This window comes from Aspergillus thermomutatus (assembly GCF_002237265.1).
Source record: "Aspergillus thermomutatus strain HMR AF 39 chromosome Unknown NODE_304, whole genome shotgun sequence".
NCBI classification, from domain to species: domain Eukaryota; kingdom Fungi; phylum Ascomycota; class Eurotiomycetes; order Eurotiales; family Aspergillaceae; genus Aspergillus; species Aspergillus thermomutatus.
In genome coordinates, this window is record NW_020798354.1 from 1 (window position 1) to 24,596 (window position 24,596).

The following is a 24,596-nucleotide window of genomic DNA, read 5'->3' on the forward strand; positions in this document are numbered from 1 at the left end:
GTACTGGGATGGGGGGACGTACTGGGAGCGGGGGTTGAGGGTTCTATAATGTGTTTTCGGTTGTGTATGCGCTGTAGATATAGATGCATATAGATGGGTAGATTGGCTGAATACATAGATGTCTTGAGGGACATGGCGTTGCCCAGTTTGGTAGGGTTGTCTATTTCTATTGAACTGTGTATCATGTCTTATATACTTTATGGTAGCATTAGAGTATAGTCATAGATTATCCACTATCAACCATCCATCGTCACATCCTCTTCGTCCTCCTCGTCGTCCGTATCCGGCTCAATATTCAGCGCGGGGATCTCATCGTCGCTGTCGTCGTCGCCTGCCTCCGCGGCAGCTGCTGACGTCCCGGACATCGAAACGTCTGCACCAGCTGTGGCCGCCTTCGCGGTGCTCGTCGGCATCGGCGCAGAGGTAGCCGTGACAGAGGCCGTCGGAACAGAGATGGCCGCCGTGGCCGTGAACGAAGCAGGAGAGGCCCTGCTAAGGGCGGGCTGAGCCGAAACAGCTTCGGTGTCCAGCCGGGCTTTCTTCGCCTGGACATCGTCGTGTTTCTCGTCCGTCAGACTGGCTGCCGGCGCCATTGGGGCCGCTGGCTTTCTTTCCTCGGGCAGGCTCCGCTTGTTCAGGGACGGAGCGGGCTCCTTTACCGTCTCTGTGGTGGGCAGGTTGCTCTGGATAGTCGGGGTGGCGGTTGGTCTGAGGAAGCCTGTAAGTTCCGGGGCAACGTGCTGCACAGCAGGAGTCGTCTGCTCCTCTTGGTCTTCGTCCTCGTCATCGTCGACCATGCTGCCGTACCCGCTGATACCGGGTGCGTGCATCAGAACGGGCATTCTGGGTCTGATCAGTCCCTCGACCTCAATCTCGGCGGGACAGCATCGGGCCAGGAAGGGCATAATGCTGGAGCCCGCGCCGCGGCCTTTCATGGCTGGGACGGGATTGAGCACGCTTGCGAGCATTCCAGTCTTGTCGGAGGTCAGGATGACCGTCCGATCGATTTCGGCGCGGAGGGAAGTAGGGAGGAACTCGATGGGCACAGAATTGAGAACCACTGGAAGGAGATCGGATGCGGCTCGCTTCAGGCTGGGGAACGTGATCGAGGTTTGTGCTTGCCGACTCTGTTTGGAGGCAGGGTGCAAGAACGAGTCGGCGTTGACTGTGGCCTGGTTCGTCTTTGCCTTGCCCTTGGGGTCGGGCGGGGCAGAGGGACCCGAGTCACCGGTTGGTGGTAAGAGGTCAGAGCAACAAGACCGCAAGACGTCTGTCAGTGACAAAACGTTCTTTTTCGTTGTTGACGGTCCCATACGTGGGAGCAAAGCGTGGACGAGGTCATACACAGAAGCACGGATATCCTTGTTGAATTTCTCCGCCCGGAAAACCCATAGTGCCTGCTCCAAGATTGATTGTGCTACTGGGACGACGCCCGTCTCCAGAGCATCCACGGCGCTGAGAAGTAGTTTCATGCATGCAGCGTGGATACGAGGTAGTTCAGCCCAGAGACCGTCCCTTTCCTCTCGGCCAATCTGTAAATTGACAGGGACATCTGCACCTGGTGCGGGAACAGTGATCGCATTCAGTCGTGATGTCAGATCCAAAATCAAGCCTAGTGGAATTGCCACCGTCGATGCCGTCGGTGCGGTCAAAAACCGGGATAGCAAGCGTAAGAGCACCGTCAATCTTTCCACTCCAGCATGGATGCCCTCCCAGCCGGGAAGTCCTAGCGCATCTGGCCCAGCATCAGCCACCACCTGGCTGTAGTCCTGTGGCTGAGCGCCTTGTCTCAATGTCGCATCGACTGACTCCCACTGTTCCACTGCCCCTCTCAAAACATAGTCCGCGGCCCTGTGGGCCGAAGAGATTGCCATTCGGCTGGCGTTCTTCCATTCCTCTGCCGAGGTGTTCTTCGGAGCGCAATTGTGAAGCGCGACGAACAACTGCTCCGCTAGATCCACCGTTGCGCCAGGAAACGTCGGGGATGTCGCACCAATGATCGCCTGGAGGATGCTGTGAATCTGCGCAGAAAAAGGACGAAATATCGTTGGGTGTCTTGCGATGAGCTCCAGGAAAGCACTCAGGACAATCTCCAAGAAGGGTGTATTCGGCTTCAACTTTCTGACGGGCTCGGAGGACGGCTTGACCGAGATCAGGTTCAACGACGAAGTGATAAACCCCGGTAGAGACGGCGTCGTTATTTCGCGAACAAGAGTAGGGTATTGATAAGTAAGATGGAAGATCCGTGTCAAAGTAATTATGCACATTTTCTTCGTGGAGATGGGATCCGATTTCTGCGCAAATAAGCATCAGCGATTGACCAAGCCAGACAATGACAAACTCAATGACTTACAGCCAAAATCGCAACGAGACTGCGCACAAGCGGTTCGCATCCGCGAAGCACTTCCCACTGGCCAGCTTCCACCGTCGCCTTTACCAGAACAACCGCAGTCCATCGTCCCTCAAAGCTCCTATCCTGCAGCAAACTGGCCAAGCGAGTTTTGAGCTTATGAATCTGCACGGCACTGTCGGATTCGGACTTGCCCGTTTTCTGATTCTGTGTCGCTGACAGGAGCTCCCCGCAATCGCTCAGCGATGTTGCCAGGAATGATGCGATCTGAGGCAATTGATCGACAGGCGTGGTCGTCAAGCGATGCGTCACAGCACGCAGAGTAGTGGAAGCCATTATGCGCACCTGATAACTGAGCTTGTTGCAGGCTTCTTGAGCCTCAATGTCCTCGCACCGAGGTTCACTCTTATCAAGAAGAAGAATACAAATTTTTTGGTCGCAGAAAAAAAAGCTTGGGCCACATGAAGCCTCGGTACGTGACGGTACCATACGCTTGTAAATTACGCCCGTGCGGGTCTCCCCTGGCCGATGATGTTGATCTCCATCGGCTTAGTTGGACTGTTGGGGGGAACATCCTCATTTCTTATAACCTGTGGTCCTGTTGCAGAGTAGCCTCGGGTTGGGCATGGATAATGGATGATATTCTTACTGCCCTCCCTAGTCATTGCAGCTCTTCTCCATCTTCAAGCGTACCTCAATTATGACGGTGAGTGCGGCCTTCCCATGTTACGTCTGCCAGGCAACGTGTTCTCCCCACATTTGAATGGCGTACCGTACCTGAATATCGGTTCATTGACGTTGAATGTAGGGTCACGTCTCTGAGAAGGGTCATCGCTACATTGCGGCCTTGGACAGTGCGAGATGCCAGAACAAATGGGATGAAGTCCCCGAGCTTATTCGGAAGGTGACCAAACATGCGCCTCAAAAGACATGTATTACTGGCCTCCCTTGCTTTTCTTTGCTTGCTAGACGCCTCAGAAGCTGATTTTCTTTATGATAGGTTTCCTGCAGGTCGCTACAGCAGAATCTCAGATTGCCGCATACAACCAGAAAAGGCCGTCGACTGCTCAATCTTCCTCTAGCTCCTCGTCCACCTTACCCGAATTAATCCCCCCGCTCCTGTCCACCATTGAAACCGAAGATGGCTCTCCAGAAGAGATCTTTCAAGCTCAAGTCTGCCTTGGTTGGCTCCATTGGTCACTCAGTGAACCGGGACTGGCAGCAGCTCATCTGCCGAGGGACTTCGGAGAGGTAGCAGACACATTGGGGGAGAACATCTCCCCGTGGACCGAGGTCTGTCTGGTCAAGGGCTGTTACATGAAAGGTGGGCTGTCTCGGTACTCTGTGTGCTCATTCTAATAGTCTGACATACAAATAGGAGCTGCCCAGGCAATGGTATCTGAATCCCATGATGCGCTGAAGATCCTCGAAACACTTACACCATGGCTGAGCAGCCATAGCACCTCCCCCTCCTCAAAATGCTCGCAATTCTTACATTGGTCCGAGAAATTGCTAGGAAAGGCTGCATCCATTGCCAGCGATGAGGCGGTCAAAGGGGCCCCGTCCGGGGATTCTGAGCTCATCAAGACGGCTTTGAAACTGTGCAGGTTGTGGTCTGCCCATCCCTACGTCAAACAGCATTCGTCCTTGCAGGCTGTACATCCTGAGGGACCCAGTGATCCTGCCGCAAAATCAGCAACCTGGAAATCGTATTACGACCTCTTAACGGCCATTCTCCAGGATGGGTTGTTGTACGTCCCCCCAACAAGCGGTCCCGACCGTCCCCAACTCGCCAGCGAGATTCGGCGTGTGGAGACTATCTATGAGACCAACCTTTTGCGTGAAGTGAAATTCCCCATGGCCAACAGTCGGAATGAGCAAATAGAGGACTGGGTTGAGCAGGTGATCCGGAATTGGCAAGAACTATGTGGACCTAATTGGACCGACGAGGAGCTTGGTGAAGGCGGCCAAAACGCTGTTGGCCGCAACGTCCTTGATGTACGTGCTTTACTCGGCTAAACTGATGCAGCTTGGGGCATATTGACAAACAGTACCTTAGATTCTTTATCGCGCCGCTACAAAGACTTACCACTCTCACTTGATCCTCCGTCGCCTATTCCATGTCCATTCAGCGCTGGCAGATTTCGACCTTGCTGTCAAAGCACTCGATTCTTACACTGAGATTGTCCTTGGGGCCAAAGAAAGGGCGGAGAAAGCAGCAGAGTATGGGGAATTAGAAAGCGACGAGAATTTGCTCCGGACGCTTGCAGAAGGAGTAACTATGCTTGTCTGTTTTGGCTCGGATAAGGAGGCTGAAAAGGCGATGGACTTAGTTGCACTCTTGAAAAGGTTCGTCGCTAAGCACGTGCAAGAGATTGGAGACGATGGGGAGGAAGGGAAGCTCGTCATCCGGCAAGATTCGTCTGATGCCCAGGTGGTGTCTCCTCGCGTCATCGCCACGGCTTACAGAACCATCGGGACAGGGCTTGCCAACTGGGCTAGTTGGACGCCCAGAAATGAAGACCGGGATGACATCCGTGCTGAGGCCATCGAAAACTTGGAAAGGAGCATTGCTCCAGAGCTTGGTGATGAGTTCAATTATTCATCTTTGTATACTCTCGCCCTCTTGCTCGCGGAAAGCCGAGACCTGGATGGTGCCATTGATTATGTCAAATCGGCTCTGTCCTCTACCCAGGCACACGGCCCACAGTCCGATCTATCCAGAGAGCGAGACCTGGTGCCCCTCTGGCATTTGCTCGCACTCTTGCTCAGTGCAAAACAAGACTACGATATTGCCGAGCGTTCCTGTGAAGCGGCATTCGAACAATTTCCCAGCTCTGTCGTATCGGTGGTCAACGGCAGCAGAGGGTCGCAAAAGCAAAGACAAGACCCTCGAGACGCCTCGAATACTACCGAGATAAGGCATGCTTTGATCGATCAGCTGCGGGGCCGAGAAAAGGAGCGCATTATCGAGACACGCATGACACAATTAGCGTTCATTGAGCTCCAGGAGGGCCCCGAGGCTGCTGTCAACCACAGCGATCAACTGCTCAGCCTTTTTGCAACGCTGTTCAACAACCTGGAGCTTCAAGCTGATGAACACCACAAGGACCGCAAAACAGAGCACCTCGTACCACCGAAAAGCTCCGCTGGCACAGTCAAGAGTCTACGAGGCAGTATATTTGGCAGACATAAAGCCTCGCGCGCTTCCGAACGTAAAGCCGATTGTGCCAGTGAAACCCAGCCTCTCAGCACCAGCTCCTCGGTTCACAACGAGCAAGTGTCCAGCACCGATCTTGCACCCGCAATCCAAGTTACCCACGAGCACAATGGGAATGCTGAGGATCCACAACCCCTGGGAAGATCCGATTCGACGCGGCAAAAATTGCGGAAGCGCAGCAGCACTCTCAAAAAGGCCGAAGGTCAAAGCTCGACCCATGTGAATGGCGCTGAAGATTCGACCAACGGAGCCAGCATGGCTACCAACGGGACTGGGACGCCGCAGCAATCAGGGAGCAGAGAAAGCTTCCCTCAAGACGCAGTTGGTCTCGCGGTATCAAGCACCGCAGACCAACCACAGAGCGCGAAACAGCCTCTGCGACCCGCCGCTCATAACATGGATTGCAAAAAAGTGCCTCCTCCGACGGGTCATCCCAATCAACCGCCAGAGCAAGACATTCGATTACCATATAGATTTGACTCACCGACAAAAGCGATTACCACATTCCCCCTTGTCCAATCGCAAAAACACGCTCTTGCTGTCCTGATCAAGATTTGGCTCCTGATCGCGGGTCTCTATCGACGCGCTTCGCTATTTGAGGATGCGCAAGAGGCGTGCGAAGAGGCCGCCAAACATGTTGACCGGGTGGAAGCACTTGTTGCTGCCCAGGAATCGTCTGCCAGGGCATTCAGAAGCCGTGGATGGGCCGCAGCAAAAAGCTCTGACGAGCTCTGGGCCGATCTCCACACCGAACAGGGGCTCTTGGCTCAAGCTCAGTCCCGTCCTCATGACGCAATGGAGCTCTTTGAGGAAGCGTTGGTGCGTGATCCGGACCATCTCAAGGCGACGGTCTGCCTGGCGAATCTACTCCTCGACATATGGGAGAAAAAGATGCCTCTCAACCGACCAGATGCTGATGATCTCCATGCGGAGATGTCGACGCTATACCTATTGGCGACCAGTCAGAGGTCCAGTGCTACCTTGAACAAGATTCAAAACAAGGATTTTGGCAATTTAGAGGATCGGCCAATCCTATCAAAACGACAGTTTTCTGCAACTGACGTTAAGGAGGATGAACCTAAACTGCTCAACCGTATCGCTGCCCGGGACCGGGCCCACGGTCTCTTGTCGGCATTGACAAAGCGTGGCACCGCATGGGATAGCTCTGAGGCTTGGTATGCGCTCTCCCGCGCTCATGAGGCAAGCGGGGATATCCAGAAGTTGAAGGAGGTTTTGTGGTGGTGTGTTGAGCTTGAAGATCGACGACCAATTCGGCATTGGTCAAATATAGGCTCCGGCCTGTATGTTCTTTAAGATTAGTATACCTCTTGTCTGATTTGTTCGAGAGCCATTTGTTGTGATATTTCTTGGCTACAAAGATACCTTCTCTTGTTAATAATTATAGACATATAGCTTCTGACTGTCAGGCGAGAAGCAGGAATTTAGCTTTCAATCCTTTTGATAAAATCGAACGAGAAATAGAACATCTTTATTTACACATCCCCAACCACAGGGCTAATGGCTAGAGGGTCAAAGAAACCAAACGAAGCTTGCGCCAGCCATGCCTGACCTCCACTTCTATCATCTCTTCAGATTCCATCTACCGAGGAGCGGCAACGGGGGTCCAGGCGGAGTATTTGGGCTTCACACTTTATTGGAAAATGGAGTTAGTAGCTCATCTGTAGGAGGCCTGAACCAGAAGGGAGATACTCACGTCGAGTAGGTCTTGTAAGCGCCACGGCTGAAAGTCAGGTTAGGCCTGTGCTCAGGCAATTCCCAAGTGCGAACGCCAGTCTGCAAGATCTTGTCCTGAGTTGGAGGCGCATCCACCATGTAAGAAATCCAGGCGTGCCTGAGCATCATATTGATTTAGCGGACTTATTTCCGGAACAATTGCATCGTGATGATTTGGGATATTCTCACCAGCCAGGCTCGATCTGCGAGGGGTCATATTCCTTCTCCTTGTAATCGACCCATCTTGTCCGGACTGCAACAGTGATTAACAGCAACCCATTGACAGCGGACTCGTATCACTCACGAGGGAGCTCCTCCTCCATATTCTCGTAGTACTTATTGCCGTAGCGGTCGGTAGCAATCAGGGTGCCAGCTTTGGTATCACCTATAAATTGTGCTTGCGTTAGTCACTTGTCGCCGCCGATTGATTGCGGGTAAGTCATACCGATGTACTGTCATAAAGTGAAGCCGAAGAGGCAGAGAGTAAGTCATCATCCAAAAAATACATCCCATCTGATCAGGAACTCCCTCCATCGCATTTTCGGCTACCGTACCTGCATCTGGTGTCCATATTCCTGCGCAGGGTTAAGGAGATTAGTACAAGGGTTCCGGGGCTCCGAGTCTAATCCAAAGACCAACCTTGAGTCCAATCCTCCTCAGATTCCGCAATGTACGAAGTATAGTCGACATCTTGAGCGATATACAGCGATTGAGCTGGTCGGAAGTCTGCAAAGCTGAGGTGCGATAGGGAAGCGGGCAGCCCGTCACGATGAAGGTGAAAGGGTCTCCTGATCCGGTCTAGCGCGGACTGTGTTTGCACTGTTTGCTCTTTATTATCAGAGTGCCGAAGATGCGTATCTTTTGTGAACGAGTCGATCTCAATGGAGCCTTGCTATTGATCTTGCAGCCTCTAGTCGGCCGGGTAGTCAGGAAGATTTGGGAAGATGTTTCAACGCATCGGAGGCAACGCTCTGCGATGCGCCGGGCGCAGGCCGATTGCTCGGAGAAGGCTTTATGACCGCAAATTCTCCGCCTATACAACAAACGCCAGCACGGCTGCGCCCTCCACAGCCTCTCCATTGGGTACAATTACGGTTGAGTTGGATCGAGTGGCGCCTCGCTTTGAGGTTCCGGCTTCCAAAATTACCATATTAGATTCCCCTGCAAGCTTCTATAGCACACTCAAGGTAAGGAGGAATGGGGCAATCAAGAATGACCACTGCCTTGTGTTAACCGATTGGAATATAGGACAAGATACTGAATGCCAAAAAACGCATCTACCTCTCTACTTTATACATAGGCAAAGCGGAACATGAGCTTATCGAAACCCTAAATCAGGCGCTTCGCGATAATCCCGAGCTCAAAGTATCCGTCCTCACCGATGCCCTACGAGGGACTCGGGAGACCCCAAATCCTTCTTGCGCTTCTCTCCTGGCATCTCTGGTTGCTGAACATGGACCAGACAGGGTTGACATTCGGATGTTCCACACCCCCAACCTGACAGGACTCAGAAAGAAATGGATCCCTCGGAGGATCAACGAAGGCTGGGGCCTTCAGCACATGAAGCTGTATGGCTTTGATGACGAGATTATTCTTTCTGGGTACGAGAATCTGAGCCGCAAATGCACAACGCTGAGCTAATGATGAGTTCTACAGAGCGAACCTGTCAGAAGATTATTTCACCAATCGTTTGGATAGGTACCATGTCTTTCAGAACAAAGAACTAGCCGATTACTACGCGGGCATACATGACGCTGTATGCAGCCTCAGCTTTCAGGTTCTACCGGATCCACATAGTGCTTCAGGATACTTGCTGGATTGGCCGACGTCCAACGGCGCCCCTTGTCCCCTAGATGACCCAGAAGGATTCGTCTCCTATTCGACGACTGTCTTGCACCCCCTCATCCAGCCATCCTCTGAAACCAAGCCAGCGCTTGAATGGAATTCGTCGAGTCAAACACTCGTATACCCTGTGGCTCAGTTCACTCCGCTATTGAAGCCCGATACTTCCACTGAGTTCCCTGGGGTTACAGCTATTTTGCGCCTTCTTTCTACTTCTCCTGTCTTCTCTGGTGCACGCTGGCTCTTCACTGCTGGCTACTTCAACATACATCCCGTCCTTTCTTCTCTGCTCATAGCAAGCACATCCACCTCTCACACCGCCTCGACTACCCGAGGTACCGTGCTTACTGCTTCCCCATGGGCCAATGGATTCTATGGCTCTCCGGGAGTTTCTGGCATGCTCCCTGCCGCCTACACACATCTCTCAGCCAGGTTTCTGGACCGAGTCGCAGAAGCACAGCGCACAAACTCCATCCAGCTCAAAGAATGGCGGCGCGGGACCGTTGGGGAACCAGGAGGCTGGACTTATCACGCCAAGGGGTTGTGGATTACCCTGCCCAAGGAAGAACACCCCAGCATGACATTTGTCGGAAGCAGCAACTACACAAAGCGCAGCTACAGCCTGGATTTGGAAGTCGGCGCGCTGGTCGTGACCAATGACCAGGAATTGAAACGGAAACTGGGGGCTGAGACCGATTGGCTGCAAAGAGAATCCCAAGCGATCTCGCGCGAGGATCTACGGCGGACCGAAAGACGAGTCTCTTGGAAGGTGCGATTGGCGATGTGGATCGTTGAGAAGGTTGGGGGTGCTCTATGATTTGCGTCCTCCTGGAGAGGATCTTTCTGCGGCCGAGCAGATTTGTGATGTCTTATTTTTGCGTGGATGAATCCATATACCCATGTATTATATAGCTACATGTATATAGGTAGAGGAGAAGAAAGAAGCTCCCAATTGCAGACTTGAACAGAATTCTAGCCCTTCATCGCGAAAGATCAATAATGTACTGGACACGTGAACTTTCAAGTACTGCCTCTAAATATGGACATATATTCGATGCAAGGAAAACGCATCATACTTCATTCATGAAATAACGTGTGGATATGGTTTAGAAAATGAACCCGAAACGCCCAATGCCAAAATTTTTTTTAGCCAGAGAAGATGAAGATGTATCGTCGCAGTTCGTTGAAGGAGAGTTATGCCCGGCCAGGAACCTTTCCTGGCACCCTGGCGGGCCCGAGACCCTGTCGAATCTCATCCAACATCTTGATTCCAATCGCCTCGTTGCCATTCTTGCCTCTCCTGGCCTTGGCACCCTTGCGCTTCGCCTGGGCGCCCGTCTTATCATCCCACCCGGCAAGGAAGTCGTCCATGACCTCATTGAAGTTGTGTCGCGGGGCTACCTCGCACCCGTTGGCGTCAATGAGGCTGGGCGCTTGCGATGAAGCGGTGGAGATGCCGGTCATACCAGTCATGCCGGTCATGCCACTGACCATGGACATGTTATCGTCGTACTCCTCGCCTTCCTCGTCGAGGGCATAGAGCGCCTCTATCCTGTCGAATCGGTCGTCAAGAAGTCGGTGGCCTTCGGTACGGGCCAGAGCAGACGACGTCATAGAGTACGCTGAGGGGTTGGTGAGTGCGCCCTTGCGCTTCTTTCTGCGAATCGGCGTGCCCCCGACGGTGAAGATGGTCGAAGCGAGAGTGCTGCGCTGCTCCGAAGGGACGATGCTTGGCGGCGCTACTGGCGCAGCTTTCACTTTGGCATCCTTCTTGAACTTAGCGAACTCGCGCATCCATCCCTGGTCCTCGGAGTCCAAGTCTGGAGCGGGTGCGTCGTGGCTTGGCAGTTCTCCAGGCTCCTGGTCATCTGATTTTAGGGAGAGAGAGACACCGCCGTGGTTCGCCTTGGCCTCGGTAGTGTCCATCTGCACGGGTGCTTTTTCTGTTGCATCAGACTCCCAGCCGTCGTCTTCGTCTTCTTCGTCAAACAGTGTGTCCTCCCAATCGCCTGCATCCAGCTCCTCCGCATGGTTGGTCAATTTACCAAAGACATCCTCCTCATCATCCGGATCGACATATTCTTCGTCCTCGAGCGCCTCGAGCACTTCACGAAGACGGGGATCCATGTCGGGCTGGAAACCTGCAATCGCATCGGGGACATCTTGTTGGTCCTGGTATGTCGGTTTGCGAAGGTATGATGAAGCGGTCGAGCGCATGTCCGAAGTATATTCAGATCCGTAGGCACTGCCGGCGCCAAACTCGCTCCTCGTATCATCCAGAGTCATCTGTTGCTTCAGCGCATCTTCCAGCTTCATCCCCTTGGCCTTGCTCTTTCCCTTGCTCGAAGCCTCCACAAAGTACGACTCGCCGCCACCTGTTCCCAGCTCCCGCAGATGCTGCATGTAGTCATATTTCGAGTCATCGAAGAAAATGCCATAGTTCGCAGCCTCGCCCTCATTGTTCCGAACGGAGTCCGATCCAAATTCGCTGGCCAGATCTGAGAGATTCTTGGAGCGCTTCGAGCCTTCTGAGATTGGAAGCGGCGGCCCAGACACAGGATGCAGGACACGATCGTCCGCTTCGGGGTCGTGAATCAAAGGATCATTTTGGGATCGGTGGAAGAGCTGGTATGTGGTGGCATTTTTCTTATCACTATGCTCTAGAATTAGCTTCATTGCCGGCGAGCATCAAAAAGAACGGATCTGTCAGCATACATCCACTGCTTGCGAGGAGGCATCTTGAGTGTCTGAATATTATCGACGTCCTAAAATCCGACTGTCTGATCTGCTCTCTCTCTCTCTCTCTTTTCCAGTCTCTTTCGGAGATCAAAAATCAAAAATTCGCGATAGTGGGATGTTATCGAGTCACGTGCTCCCTTATCAGCAGGTACATGCCTTGGGCAGAAACATCGCGGTCACTACACTTTCATATCTGGAGAGTTCATAGGGTCACTTAAAAAGTCTGAAAGCCAGTAGTAGGGAGAGTGATAGTCTAGTCCAGAATTTCCTTTTTTTTCTAAACATTTGATCCTGTTTGTCGCAACGAATCTCAATGCTGCATGACTCAGCATCTTATCTTATCCGCGCGGGGCTTTTCTCTCTGGAAATCTTCAACCATCATTAATAATACCACTTTCTCTCTTTTCCTTTGCCTCCGAGGATTAACACTTCCTTTCTTTCCCTTTGAATACGGCCTCACCCTATCTCTACAAGGGAAAGATTCTTTTTTTGATAGTGGTGGAAAGTCAGCGGATTGAGCTGCACACATCGCCACCATGGTTCTCGCAAAATCCAAAAATTCGGTCGGGTTGGGAAACACCCTAATGAAGGATCGGTTCGGCAAGGGCAAAGCATCGAACCAGAAGAAAGTATCGCATAATACTGCCATTACTCGTACCGCGCAGGATGGCAGTACTTATATCACCAATGCTGCCAAAGAAGCGTCGTGGGTGAAGATGCGCAGTATCACGGAGCAGGCCGCGCTCGATGAATTCCTCAGCACCGCCGAGCTGGCGGGTACCGACTTTACTGCGGAGAAGATGAGCAATATCAAGATCATTCACACGGATCAAAAGAACCCCTACCTTCTTTCCGCGGCGGAGGAGAAGTCGGCCAGGAAGAAGCATCAGCAGAATAAGGGACGCTTGACCGTGCCGAGAAGACCGAAATGGGATTCGACGACGACCAGGGATCAGCTGGAGTTGATGGAGAGGGAGAGTTTTCTGGAGTGGCGAAGAGGACTTGCGGAGCTTCAGGAGAACAACGATCTTCTGATGACACCTTTTGAGCGGAACCTGGAGGTCTGGCGCCAGCTGTGGCGTGTCATTGAACGTTCGGACCTGGTTGTACAGATTGTCGATGCTCGGAATCCGTTGATGTTTCGCTCGGAGGATCTCGAAAACTATGTGAAGGAGATCGATCCCAAGAAGCAGAACCTTTTGCTTGTCAACAAGGCGGATATGCTTACTGAGAAACAACGAGAGATGTGGGCTGATTACTTTGATCGCAACAATGTCAACTTTCGATTTTTCTCGGCTCATCTGGCCAAGGAGCAGAACGAGGCCCGGCTTCTGGCCGAAGAATCAGAGAGTGAGAGCGACGAAGAGGACCCCGATGATCTTGCCAATGCGACAAGTTCGATGAACATTAAGGATCAGGGAGATGGAAAGGATGCATCAACTGAAGGAGATGGCCAAACAGAGCACGATGGAGGTCTCAAGCTCCCCGAATCCAGCAAGTCTCGGAGGACGGATATTCTCGATGTGGAAGAATTGGAAGAACTTTTCCTTTCCAACACTCTGAGCACACGTCCGGATAATGACAATGGAGAAGGACAGCGCAAGCAGAAGACAACTATTGGGCTGGTCGGTTACCCCAACGTCGGAAAGTCTAGTACCATCAATGCCCTCCTCGGAGCAAAGAAGGTATCTGTCTCCGCTACACCCGGAAAGACAAAACACTTCCAGACACTCTACCTGTCGCCGGAGATCATGCTCTGCGACTGCCCTGGCTTGGTCTTCCCCAACTTCGCAACAACCAAGGCCGAACTGGTAGTAAATGGTGTCCTCCCCATCGACCAGCAGCGCGAATTCACTGGTCCAGCTGGTCTAGTCGCGCAGCGTATCCCCAAGCACTTCCTGGAGGATGTTTACGGCGTGAAAATCCAGACTCGACCGCTGGAAGAAGGCGGCACGGGCATCCCCAACGCCCACGATCTCCTACGAGCCTACGCCAGAGCTCGTGGTTTCGCTACCACCGGTCAAGGTCAGCCCGACGAGTCGCGCGCGGCCCGCTACGTACTGAAGGACTACGTCAACGGTAAACTTCTCTTCTGCCACCCGCCCCCGGTACCAGAGGGTGAAGAGCCCATCGACCCACTCGAGTACAACCGCGAGCTGTACGACATCGCTCATCTCCCGGCCCGCCGACAGGCCATGCTCGCAAGAACCGCCCAGGCCAACGCAGGCGGCGAGGAGTTCGACGACGACGCAGAACTTCTGTCCCTGGGTTCATCCTCCAAGCAAGGCCAGGCCGTCGAGGGGTCGCGGTCACGGAATCTAGACACGGGTTTCTTCGGGCCCGGCGCGAAGGGCTCCGCCGGACGTCTCACCCTGCCGTTTAACGCGCAGTACACCGAACAAGGCCAGCAGATGCGACAGCACCTGACCGGCCGCAAGGAGAGACTGATGATTGCGCTGGAACGAGGGGTAGACGTGTCGGAGGTGCGCGGCAGCTCGAAGAAGCACTTCAAGGGCAACAAGAAGAGGGCCAAGGCTAAGCGCACGAAAGCGGAAGATGACGACTACTGAAAGGTTATGACAACTCGCTGGCGAGTGCTGCATTTGCTGTGATTGTTCGGTTTCTTGTCTCTGGTGGGTAGAGCGGAGGATACCATGGGATGGGATGGGTTTCAGGGGTTTTATGCCTTAGATGAATTGCATCATCTAGCGAAAAGTAGTAACATGATTTGATTTTAGATACCGGAGTTAAATGCTCTATTCACTTGGTCACGACGATGGTGCGCTCTTGTAGTACAATAAAAAAAAAAAAAAGAAATCTTCTGGTATTCGAGGTATAGAAAGGCGACATTCTTATTGTCCTGCACACTATCTTGTTCATTTTATATCCAAGCCCGCCAGATCATCACAGATGACTCTTGGGCTTCTGAAATCCACTGGCCAACAGCAGCCGCTCCGCCTCCTCCTTCTGGTACTTCAGCTTGGCGACAATGGCGTCCTGGCGCGACTTGTTCTCGCGTCTTCCAAGCTGCTGCAGGTGGACCTCATCGGGTCCGTCGGCGATACGCAGCGTCCGGATCATGGCCCATAGGTTGGCCAGGGGCGTATCCTGGCAGACACCGGCGGCGCCGTAGGCCTGCACGGCGCGGTCGATGACGGTCAGGGCGGTCTGGGGGACGAGGACCTTGGCCTGGGCGATCTCCTTGAGGGCGGACTTGGCGTCGCCCTGGTCAATCTTGATGGCGGCGTTGAGGACGATGAGGCGGGCGGCGTCGATCTCAATGCGGGACTTGGCGATCCACTCGAGGATGACGCCGTGGGCGGACAGGGGCTTGCCGAAGGTCTTCTTGCGGTCGTCGTTGACGCGGGCGATGAGCCACTCGAGGGCCTTCTCGGCGGCGCCGATGGTGCGCATCGCGTGGTGGATGCGGCCGGGGCCCAGGCGGCCCTGGATGATCTCGAAGCCGCGGCCCTCGCCCAGGACCATGTTCGAGACGGGCACGCGCACGTTGGTGAAGGTGATATGGCCGTGGCCGTGCGGGGCGTCGTCGTAGCCGTATACGGTCAGCATCCGGTGCACGGTGATGCCGGGAAGGCCGGCGGGCACGAGGATGACGGACTGCTGGCGGTAGGGGTCAGGGTTGGTCGGGTTGGACTTGCCCATGACCAGGTAGATCGCGCAACGGGGGTCACCAGCGCCGGATGACCACCATTTCTACCGGGGATCGGTCAGCATGCAATCGCTTTACTGAGAGGCGGGTGGGACGTCTACATACCGAACCGTTGAGAACGTATTCATTGCCTTCACGGCGGATGTTCAGCTCAATGTTTGTGGCATCACTCGACGCAACATCAGGCTCGGTCATGAGGAAAGCAGAGCGGATCTTGCCCTCGAGCAGAGGAGCAAGCCACTGCCTCTTCTGCGCCTCATTGCCATACTTGGCCAGCACCTCCATGTTACCGGTATCAGGGGCGGAGTTATTCGTCGCCTGGAAAACCACCCGTCAGCACCGCAATCGCTACTCATTGCAAGTATCTGAATCGAGTCACCCACCTCAGAAGCAAGCTTGCTCTTGCCGAGGTACTCAGCCATCAGACCGTACTCCAGGTTACTGAACCCAGCGCCCTGGGAGAAGTGGTTCTTGGGCAGGAACATGTTCCACAGGCCCAGTTTCCGGGCCTTGGCCTTGAGCTCCTCGAGCACAGCTGGGGTTGTCTGCCATCTCTTCTCGCCTTCGCCGAGCTGGGCCTGGAATAGAGCGTCGGCGGGGATGCAGTCTTTCTCGACGAATTCTTCGACCTGAATATCGCGGGAAGAGATTAGCATAGCTGTATCTGAGGGTAAATTGTAGGTAGACAACGTACCAGATCAAGGACCTTCTTTGCCCGATCGCTCACAAAGGGCTGGGCGATGGAGGGGATTCTTGTGGAGGCGGACATCTTGTGTATGTGAGGGATCAACGAAAAGGAAGGGATCCTAGCAAGGTATTGTGGTCAAGAAAATCGAAATTAGGACGGATTAAGCAGGACAAAGAGACGATTATAAAGCTGAGCAAGACAGTGAAGCAGAGAGGATCATACGAGGGTCGAGATGGAGCTGATTGCGGAGTACTCGCAGTTTGCGGAGAAGCAGCCGAGCGCTGGTTTTTGAACCTCGGCTGACCCAGGGTTCTGACCGTCTGGATGCTGCAGACAGGGACAGCGATGTTGCTACGAGGTAGATGGAATTCAAATATAATAACGAATCGAAAGACTATTCGATTATCGATATTTGTTTGATATCATGAAATCAAGGGGATGCAGGATGGATGGTTGATCCGAGGCTCTATCGGTTTACCGAACATTCCCAGAGCCATAGAGATACTGAATCCCTAGACCGACACCAACCATCAATATCAAAGACGAGCGACATGATTTCATTATTTTCCCAAGCAACCGTTATGGATCATCGATACAGAGACAAAAGACCAAAAAAGTCACACAAGTCCATTCCCAATTCCTCATTATCCCACATAATCTCCGTATGAACCCCGGACCAGAAAAACCAAGCAAACCAGAAACCCAAAGACAACAGTGTCAGCCTTACCATGTCAACCAATCGTAATCACACAGGCACAGCCCATGGTTATCGAAAGATGGTAGACGCAGGAAGCAGAGGACTCGAGGCCGAGGCGATCATGCTCTGTATGCTCCTTTTTCTCCCTCCAACGATGCGGCCAGCGCACGAACATGAGACAAGGGCAAAGTGTGCAACATCATGCCCTCTGCTCCACATACTACCGAGCGATTGACCATTTCTAGGCCGTAGTGTTATCTCCGAGGTTCTTGTTGTTATGTTCCGCCGTGTTCTGCTCAAAATTCTTCTTGCCCAGCTTGGCGAAGAGCGATTGAGGCTTTCCAGCACTGTACGAAAGTCTCTTAGCATCTTCTTCAAAGGAGAATTGATAATCTTCAGACTCATGGGGGTGACATACTTCTTGAACCGCTTCCCCTTGAGATCACTCAGCTTCTTCGAACAAGGACTCATGATATCATCCGATGGAGAAACATAGCTCGCTTGGTTCCTGTTCGCACAATACAATCAGCCATGTTCTTCTAATTTCACTTTGTAACTGGATAAAAATGCACAGTTTATGACCAGGACAGAGTTTTCTGCCCGTCGCATCCCTCCAGAGCAATCGGAGCTCGAGCACCTCGGGAAAACTCACTTATCTTCATTCTGCAGTTTACCCTGCAGGACCGACCGATGGTACTCCATCGAGTTCAGATTCCCCGACGCGGACTTGAGATCGTTCACTTTGTCCTGGTTCGCGGCGAGGTGGGTGTTTGTTGACCGGTCGGCCAGAGGGGCGGTGGTTGTGGAGTCCATTGTATACAGAGGGGTGGATTTATCAGATGCGCTTTCTGCGTTCTTGTTCGCGGTCTCGGAGAGCTTTCAGCACGGAGTGTAAGCCTGTTCTGGGTGTGGATGGTGGAGAGAATTGTAACGGCAGAGAAATATGTAGAATGAATGACTTGCTGGAGGAAGCGATGGATAAGCAGAGAAAGAAAAACCGCGTCGATTGTTGTCATGGCAACTGCATCTGGCACTGCCGGCTATGCTTGACATCATACGTATAAATGAGATCTCTTGACGAGAAGAATCAATCAATAATTAAAAATTGATAGTGTCAGGCAGGGTCATCATCTGTCATTCAAATCATAATCATAGTGGTATCTAAACATATGCATAAACATAGACACAGTGATATCCAGTACAACCGCCCCACGTCCTATACATCACTCCTAAACGTACACAGATAGAATGAAAATACAGTAGTCGCCAACTGCTTCTTCTGTTGTTTCACAGCAGTGAATAATCTTGCAGAACAAAGAAAATAGAGGTGTCACACGAGGCCAGTGTGTTCCCCAGTCAACATCCCTTTGTTGATTCCGCGCCAGGCCTGGTGACAAAGACCTGGATTAGCGTTCAGCTGAACCCGAGAACTCTCCATAAGCCAGCGCCTCAGGAATGACAGGAATTAGCATTCCGGACTGGCGGAATCTGCATCAAAGACTGTTTACGACTCTGTATCCCGCGGATTGCCCGAGTGACAGCCGTTCGTCCTTCGGACATGGCTTCCCTTGTCGCACACCCAGTAAGGTGCCTGCTTGTGCTCACGCCTCCACTGATCCAGATGCCTCTGAATCCCCGTCGTCGGTGTCTTCGCCGCCCTTCAAGACGGGAGGGCTGCTTTGCGACCGCAACTGAGGATGCTCGATGTCTGGTAATTCTAGATCGCCAGGGGAGGACGACGGTTCACGTTTCTCTATCGACTCCAATGGTGCTGATGTCTCCGACGTTGGTGTTGGCGGCGAGTATGCAATAGTGGGACTCGGCGCACTGTCCTGCGTGTCGTCTGAGATATTCCTCCTGTGGCCGCCTCGATATGAGGATGCCGGCCTGGTAGAACCTGGACTCATGGAGGGCGAGCTAAATGGCGGAGATGACGATCGTAAGCTGTAGGATCGAGACACCATGTTTTGCACGCTGGGGAACTCCATATAGCTGCTCACTGCCCCCCGAGAAAACAAGACCAAGCCAAAGCAGAAGAGGACCATGATGCTTTGGATCACAGCGACCCGCTTTTGAAAGACAAGTTCGTCTGCCAGGACACCCAGCTGCGCGCTCAAGGAGAACATCTCCTGGTGATATTGGATGCGCTGGTTCTCAAACTCCAAGGCAACCGTCTTCCAGACCTGATCATACTGTTCGCGGAACTGTCTCAGTTCGTTCAAAACAGTCACGTTTAGATTTTCCAAAAAGGTAGAGGTTTTCGACAACTGGCGCTTCTCAACTTTGCTAAACGCATCACGCAGAATACGCGACTGCTCCTCAATGTACAGAAGAGACAAAGTCGAGTTCGACTCCAGCATTTGCAGCCGCTTGTTGACAGACTTGAAAAACGACTCTTGTGTAGTCGGGTTAGGCGACGGTGGTTGAGTTGCGGAGAATTTGGTTGATTCTACTGGAGGAACTTGCTCTTCCTGGGATGGAGCTGTATATTTCTGGTCTGCTTCCGTTGTAGCATCGTGCTGCACAGTCTCAGACATGGTTGCCGTCGAAGCGGGGGAAGGGACGCCGTCTGCCCCGGACTGTCCAGCAGCTCGTCGAGCATCGGCTGCTTCTTTGGTACCATTATCTGAACCGGGCACAATAGGGACAGAATCCTCGCGCGAGGGCATGGTGTCCCTCGGAGGCGAGTGATGTTGAACAGCTACGTCAGCTCTTTCGTGCCCAGCAGGTCTTGTCGGTGTATCCTGCGCACTGCACGTCTCGAGATCTAGATAACTCGCCAGAAGCCGCTCAAGCCCTTGTGCAGGGTTCGGGCAAGTCTCTTCGATTTGAGCCTGCACTTCCTTGCCCATACCTTCACGAGTCTTTGCACCCACGTCAGACGGACTATCAGATGACTCTGCAATCTCCGCGTCAATGACGGCATGGTCCGGCTCCAAAGACTCGTCAATTATCTCGTCGTCAACTCGACTAGCCTCACCATCATGCTTGTATTCCTCCAGCATAGTTGTTCCATGGACGCGGATGAGACTCAGAGGGCAATAGAACTCGTTTCCGTAGTGCGTCAGAAACTCAATCTTCAGATACCGAGCCCAGATCAACGGGTTCTCCACCGCGAAAGCTTGAACTTCACGGGTATTCCTGGCTTCAAAAATCCCCAGTTCCCTCCACTGGTCCGGTTTTGCCGGGTAGCGATCCGAGACACTGACCCGGAAGGTATGAAAGATGGAACTGAAGAACTCGTAGTTCGCAAGAACCACGGTGTCCACCAGGATATCGTCACACAGCTCGAGAATCAGGAACTTATTCTTAGCCCGACACTCATTAAGCATGTAGCTGTCTTTATTCTCGATCAGCACGGAAGACGAGCCCTGACACTCGGGGTTCGTCTTGAGCACCGTAGCAGCGCAGTCAAAGGAGGCGTAATTGAACCGCTCCTTGCACGTAATCCCGGCATCTTTCCTACGCGATGTGCCTGACCGCAGAACCCCAGGAGACGGGGCACCCCCATCTCCACCACGTCCGCTACCAATCGTCCCCACGCTTTCTCCCATGTGCACCCCCGAGCTAAACGACGGCGGTTGCGCGGCCTCGGGAGTGTCAGTCCCGAACCCACCAAAGTCAAGCTCAATTTCCGTGTCTTCTCCCAGCGAATCCAGCGCGTTGTTGATCCCCGTAGGCCGTCGTCGGCCCTCGTTCCCTGCCACGCCAGTCCACCGATTACCCCCCACATTCTCCGCCGACTGGCCAGCCTTTGCTAGATTCTGCTTCTTCCAATCTTCAAAGGAGAGGAACTTGGCGTTATCGAGGGGCGAATCCGTGTCCAGCTCTTGCTCTGGACCGGAGTGTTGTTGTCCAGCGGCAGGACTGGCGGTGCTGCTCGGCGACGGAATGTCTGAAATCGTCGACACCGTAACGGAGGATCCGCCAGTGACAGTAGTTCCTGCCCTACTCCAGCGGGTCTCCACGCAGATAGGCCAGCGAATAAACTCGGCCTCTGTATCCCGCCAGCCCCTTGCCAGGCATATTGGCTGTGAGCGCTCCGGTGCCGCTTCTCCAGCCGCAAGCAGGGAGAGCGCGGCCAAATGAAGGAGAGATGCGCCCGGACATCGCCCCCAAAGCATCATGCACACGGCGCTGCAGAGGAAAAGAGGATATGCCCAAGTCAACCGCCGTTATCCGCTAAACTCCCTGCTAACGTGCTTGGCCCTGAAGTGGCGACTGATAGAGGGATGTCGGAAGATACTGTGAATCACTCGACTAGATTATATTCATGGTGTGTACATTGCCTTCTGTAAATCATTGCATAAATGGCGTCAGCAGTCCGGAGAATAAAGTGAAAGTAAGAAAAAGAGGGCTTATCAGTACCTAGGCTTACTGCGTGCTTTTGGCCGCGCTTGCTTGGGCCAGGTGTCGCAAAGGATGAGAGCAGATGGAAGAAAGAGGCGAGCAAGACAGGACTTCGAATACTTCTTTTCTAAGAAAAATAGCCAGAATTAATTATCTAGACATATCTGACTGAAAAATGAAACTGTGTCCACAATTGCAGTCCGGGTGAAGAAATTCGTCCCTGCATCAGGTCGAGGTGGCTTTCTGTGGCGGTCTCTAACGGCCTGTGACCGCCCTTTTTACACTCGTCACCGCCTCGAGAATGTCATGTCATCGCGCATGAAGAGTCGGGAATAGCGACACAGTCTGGAGTCACTTCATTTCACTGATTTACTAGAGTGATGAAAGCAAGAAATCATTCACGAGAAGTTGTTGATTCGGGACTATTTCTCGAGATTATTGTCCACTTCACAGCCTAATCAGCTGTTCCACCTAGCTACATACAGTACAGTGCCTTGCAACAACAGACAGAAAGTGGAAGAGAACAATAGTCGCTATTCCCGCAGCTTTTTTTTTTGCTTTTCCTTGAAATCCATGCAGAAGATTCGATGAATAGCAGGCGACAATCGTAAACCATCCACCTCTTTCGCCATGTATCATCGCTCCTTGCCCCTGTGCCTTTGCCAGACCGTCACACATTGAACCTTTTGATGTTGAAGAGTATGTGAACACATAATGTTAAACTCGAACAGAGCGCCCAACCTCCTTGGAATACAATCCCAATGGTTAATCAGTCGATGAGTCACTTTTGAACTGCTCGCCACCACCGCTTGCATGCTCCAGAGCGAGCTATAATATACAGGAATGAAAACAACAGACATGACCACGTGCTCCAATGCCGCGTATAAGAAAATCTATCTATGGGGGTGCGCTTTGTTTTTCTCGAGGAAATTAGGAGAGAGGCGAGGAAAGTGTTGAAGAGGAAATCAAAAACAAAAAAAGTAATAGAGTGACGTATATAGGTTTTCTCTGCTCTTCTTCCAAAATGGATGAGACGGAACAACGGGACGGAAGGACATTGGACACAAGGAGTCAGGACGATGTTGAGGATGATGACGTTAGAGGTGAAGATCGTGCCAGCCACCCACAAGGTCAAGATCTTCGTCGATGCTTCCATCGTAACCACTGGGAATGTAAGGCTTGACGGCCTTTGGAGATTCAGCCGCATCACGGCGCTTACCCTTCTCCGGGAACGGGCGGCGGCGACGGTCCTGATGCGCAAGGTTGTCTTTCTTGACCCAAGATCCGTAGTCGAATCCTGATGATCCAAGGCCCCAATCCTTTCGCCAACTCATGCTATTTGAAGACTTCTGCTGGCCGAATGATCTTTCGGTAGGTTTGTAGTTTCTTCTTTTGTCGCCTAGCGCAGCCCACTTGTCCAGATTCGACTTCTTGGGTGAGCTTTGCGAGAAGCGAGGAGCCGAACCCACAGCAGCAGTACCAACCTCAGCGAGAGGCGACTTGGCAGAAATGTCGACGGGCTTGGTGGAGGGCGTCTCCTGCGCAGAAGAACGAGCATTGAGAAGCGAGGACGACTTGGGTTCACGAAGTCCAGTCGCGGGAGTGGGAACATCCATGCCGCTGCTCTCATGGCTCCAGCTACGTGAGTTCGCCTCGTGCCGTTGTTGGAAAACGACGTCCTCATGCTCGAATTCCTCATCCTCATCCCAAAGGTCGCTCCAACTCTTCGAGATCTGGTCGTTCTTGTTCCGACCAAACACCATGGACAGAGAAGGTAGCGGTTTGGTTGCATGGCTCGGAAGGGAACCGGTGATTGGCACAGGATCCGACGGAGGTGGGTACCTAGGTGCAAGAGAACGGAAGGCAGTGGACTTGAAAGACTCCCCCAAGGCGGATTCGAGAACGGATGCCATGGATGGAGTGCCTTGGTGAACGGAGAACCAGGAAGTACCAGCCGTTTCCGAGGGGGGGAAGAGGTCTTCGGAGTAGCTCTCGTTGTCGGGAATAGCAGACAGTTGGCGGATGGCTTGGGGCGGGCTGGATTGCAACGCTTTGGCCCAGGGGAAAGAATCGCCTTGGTGCGCAAATGTGGTTTGGACCGAGGGGGTCCGGAGTGGCTCGCGGTTGGCACTGGCAGGAACAACCTCGCGGTCGTCGGTGCAGAAATCGTCCAAGACCTCATCGTCGGTAGTAAAGGAAACCGCCCGCACGAGGGCATCACGGACACCAGCGAGCGAGCGTTTCTCAGGATCAATGGCCAAGGCAATTCTCAGAATCTCAAAAGTATCCTGGGACATGTTGGTGAAGATGTCAAACAGAGACTGGCGATCGCGAACATAATCCGCGAAGAGGATGTCCGATTCCGTTGGGGTTGCAAAGGGATTGCGAGCGAAGAGGACATTCAGCAAACAGATGCCAATAGCCCAAATATCAGCTTTGGCAGGCGAATAGCCATTAGCACCCGGATCGTACTGTTCGGGGGCCATGTAGCGATCGCTTCCAACGCACGCTTCATGACACCAAGCAGCACGAGTTGCCAAACCAAAGTCACCGAGTTTCATCGAGCCGTCCTGCGTCAAGAAGATGTTCTCCGGTTTGATGTCACGGTGGTACATGCCATTCGAGTGAAGGAACTCAACGGCACTGACCAGCTGCAGCATGAAATCGCGAACATGCTCCGTCTCCAAGGGACCGCGGTTGAGCCGAATTGCTTCATAAAGATCGCCGTTGGCGCAGTACTCCAGAACGAGGTACAAATGAGCCTGCGTCTCGAATGAGTGAATAAGATTCACGATATTCGGGTGGTAGGCAAGGCGCTTGTGACAGTCAAGCTCTTCAAAACGATCGTCGATCGCAAATGGAGCCGATGGGTCATTGGATGGCACCTTGGTCAAACACTTGATGGCCACGTCTTGACCGGTCTTGATATCTGTAGCGAGAAAGACCATACCAAAGGATCCATGGTTCAAGGGAGCCACAGTCCGAAAACGACCATCCAAGAGCTGGCCTTTGACAAAGTTGTTCTTCAAGCACTCCATAGCCGATGATTTGGATAGCACGACGTTCGTTTGAGAAGGTTATGCGGTCCGGTGGAAGAGATGATTGGTGGCGGTCCGTGAGAGCAGTACTCTTTAGACAATGACAAAAGGTCGATCAGGCAGTATAAGACCTCTCAGAAGGCCAATGCAGAACCGAAAGTAAGAGACAAACAAAACAGCAACCAGGCTATAAAATATGATCAAGAAGGGAAATCAGGTCTGCAATGCCAATATGACCTTGACCACCGAGAAAAACCAAAGAACAAGT

At 52.8% G+C, this 24,596-nt stretch overlaps 10 protein-coding genes across 10 annotated transcripts; 3 read left to right on the forward strand and 7 right to left on the reverse strand.

The window, feature by feature from the left end:
* Positions 1 to 236: 236 nt before the first annotated feature.
* Positions 237 to 2,686, reverse strand: CDV56_100073 (RIX1/PELP1 family protein; the record flags this gene model as incomplete). Its single annotated transcript, XM_026753692.1, has 2 exons — positions 237 to 2,294; positions 2,354 to 2,686. The coding sequence occupies 2 exons, from the start codon at positions 2,684 to 2,686 to the stop codon at positions 237 to 239; spliced, it is 2,391 nt and encodes a 796-aa protein (XP_026610532.1).
* Positions 2,687 to 3,050: 364 nt separating this feature from the next.
* Positions 3,051 to 6,884, forward strand: CDV56_100650 (putative filamentation protein (Rhf1); the record flags this gene model as incomplete). Its single annotated transcript, XM_026754269.1, has 5 exons — positions 3,051 to 3,056; positions 3,159 to 3,282; positions 3,351 to 3,674; positions 3,729 to 4,348; positions 4,410 to 6,884. 5 exons carry the CDS (start codon positions 3,051 to 3,053, stop codon positions 6,882 to 6,884), a joined length of 3,549 nt encoding a protein of 1,182 aa, XP_026610533.1.
* A 286-nt stretch (positions 6,885 to 7,170) lies between these two features.
* Positions 7,171 to 7,994, reverse strand: CDV56_101299 (complex I NDUFA12 subunit family protein; the record flags this gene model as incomplete). The annotated part of the gene is made up of 7 exons (XM_026754918.1): positions 7,171 to 7,219; positions 7,285 to 7,422; positions 7,494 to 7,557; positions 7,609 to 7,689; positions 7,750 to 7,756; positions 7,859 to 7,879; positions 7,944 to 7,994. 7 exons carry the CDS (start codon positions 7,992 to 7,994, stop codon positions 7,171 to 7,173), a joined length of 411 nt encoding a protein of 136 aa, XP_026610534.1.
* Positions 7,995 to 8,248: 254 nt separating this feature from the next.
* On the forward strand, positions 8,249 to 9,963 carry CDV56_101456 (CDP-diacylglycerol--glycerol-3-phosphate 3-phosphatidyltransferase; the record flags this gene model as incomplete). Its single annotated transcript, XM_026755075.1, has 3 exons — positions 8,249 to 8,491; positions 8,553 to 8,905; positions 8,961 to 9,963. 3 exons carry the CDS (start codon positions 8,249 to 8,251, stop codon positions 9,961 to 9,963), a joined length of 1,599 nt encoding a protein of 532 aa, XP_026610535.1.
* Positions 9,964 to 10,340: 377 nt separating this feature from the next.
* CDV56_101749 (ribosome biogenesis protein LTV1) lies at positions 10,341 to 11,884 on the reverse strand (the record flags this gene model as incomplete). Its single annotated transcript, XM_026755368.1, has 2 exons — positions 10,341 to 11,799; positions 11,862 to 11,884. 2 exons carry the CDS (start codon positions 11,882 to 11,884, stop codon positions 10,341 to 10,343), a joined length of 1,482 nt encoding a protein of 493 aa, XP_026610536.1.
* A 537-nt stretch (positions 11,885 to 12,421) lies between these two features.
* Positions 12,422 to 14,455, forward strand: CDV56_102031 (ribosome biogenesis GTPase LSG1; the record flags this gene model as incomplete). Its single annotated transcript, XM_026755650.1, has 1 exon — positions 12,422 to 14,455. One exon carries the CDS (start codon positions 12,422 to 12,424, stop codon positions 14,453 to 14,455), a length of 2,034 nt encoding a protein of 677 aa, XP_026610537.1.
* Positions 14,456 to 14,789: 334 nt separating this feature from the next.
* Positions 14,790 to 16,324, reverse strand: CDV56_102359 (acyl-CoA dehydrogenase family protein; the record flags this gene model as incomplete). Its single annotated transcript, XM_026755978.1, has 4 exons — positions 14,790 to 15,599; positions 15,661 to 15,873; positions 15,939 to 16,184; positions 16,250 to 16,324. 4 exons carry the CDS (start codon positions 16,322 to 16,324, stop codon positions 14,790 to 14,792), a joined length of 1,344 nt encoding a protein of 447 aa, XP_026610538.1.
* Positions 16,325 to 17,181: 857 nt separating this feature from the next.
* On the reverse strand, positions 17,182 to 17,753 carry CDV56_102653 (Spo12 family protein; the record flags this gene model as incomplete). The annotated part of the gene is made up of 3 exons (XM_026756272.1): positions 17,182 to 17,287; positions 17,359 to 17,448; positions 17,593 to 17,753. The coding sequence occupies 3 exons, from the start codon at positions 17,751 to 17,753 to the stop codon at positions 17,182 to 17,184; spliced, it is 357 nt and encodes a 118-aa protein (XP_026610539.1).
* Positions 17,754 to 18,541: 788 nt separating this feature from the next.
* Positions 18,542 to 21,064, reverse strand: CDV56_102838 (Sad1/UNC domain protein; the record flags this gene model as incomplete). The annotated part of the gene is made up of 1 exon (XM_026756457.1): positions 18,542 to 21,064. One exon carries the CDS (start codon positions 21,062 to 21,064, stop codon positions 18,542 to 18,544), a length of 2,523 nt encoding a protein of 840 aa, XP_026610540.1.
* A 1,323-nt stretch (positions 21,065 to 22,387) lies between these two features.
* CDV56_103291 (putative serine/threonine protein kinase) lies at positions 22,388 to 24,328 on the reverse strand (the record flags this gene model as incomplete). Its single annotated transcript, XM_026756910.1, has 1 exon — positions 22,388 to 24,328. One exon carries the CDS (start codon positions 24,326 to 24,328, stop codon positions 22,388 to 22,390), a length of 1,941 nt encoding a protein of 646 aa, XP_026610541.1.
* Between the last annotated feature and the right edge of the window lie 268 nt (positions 24,329 to 24,596).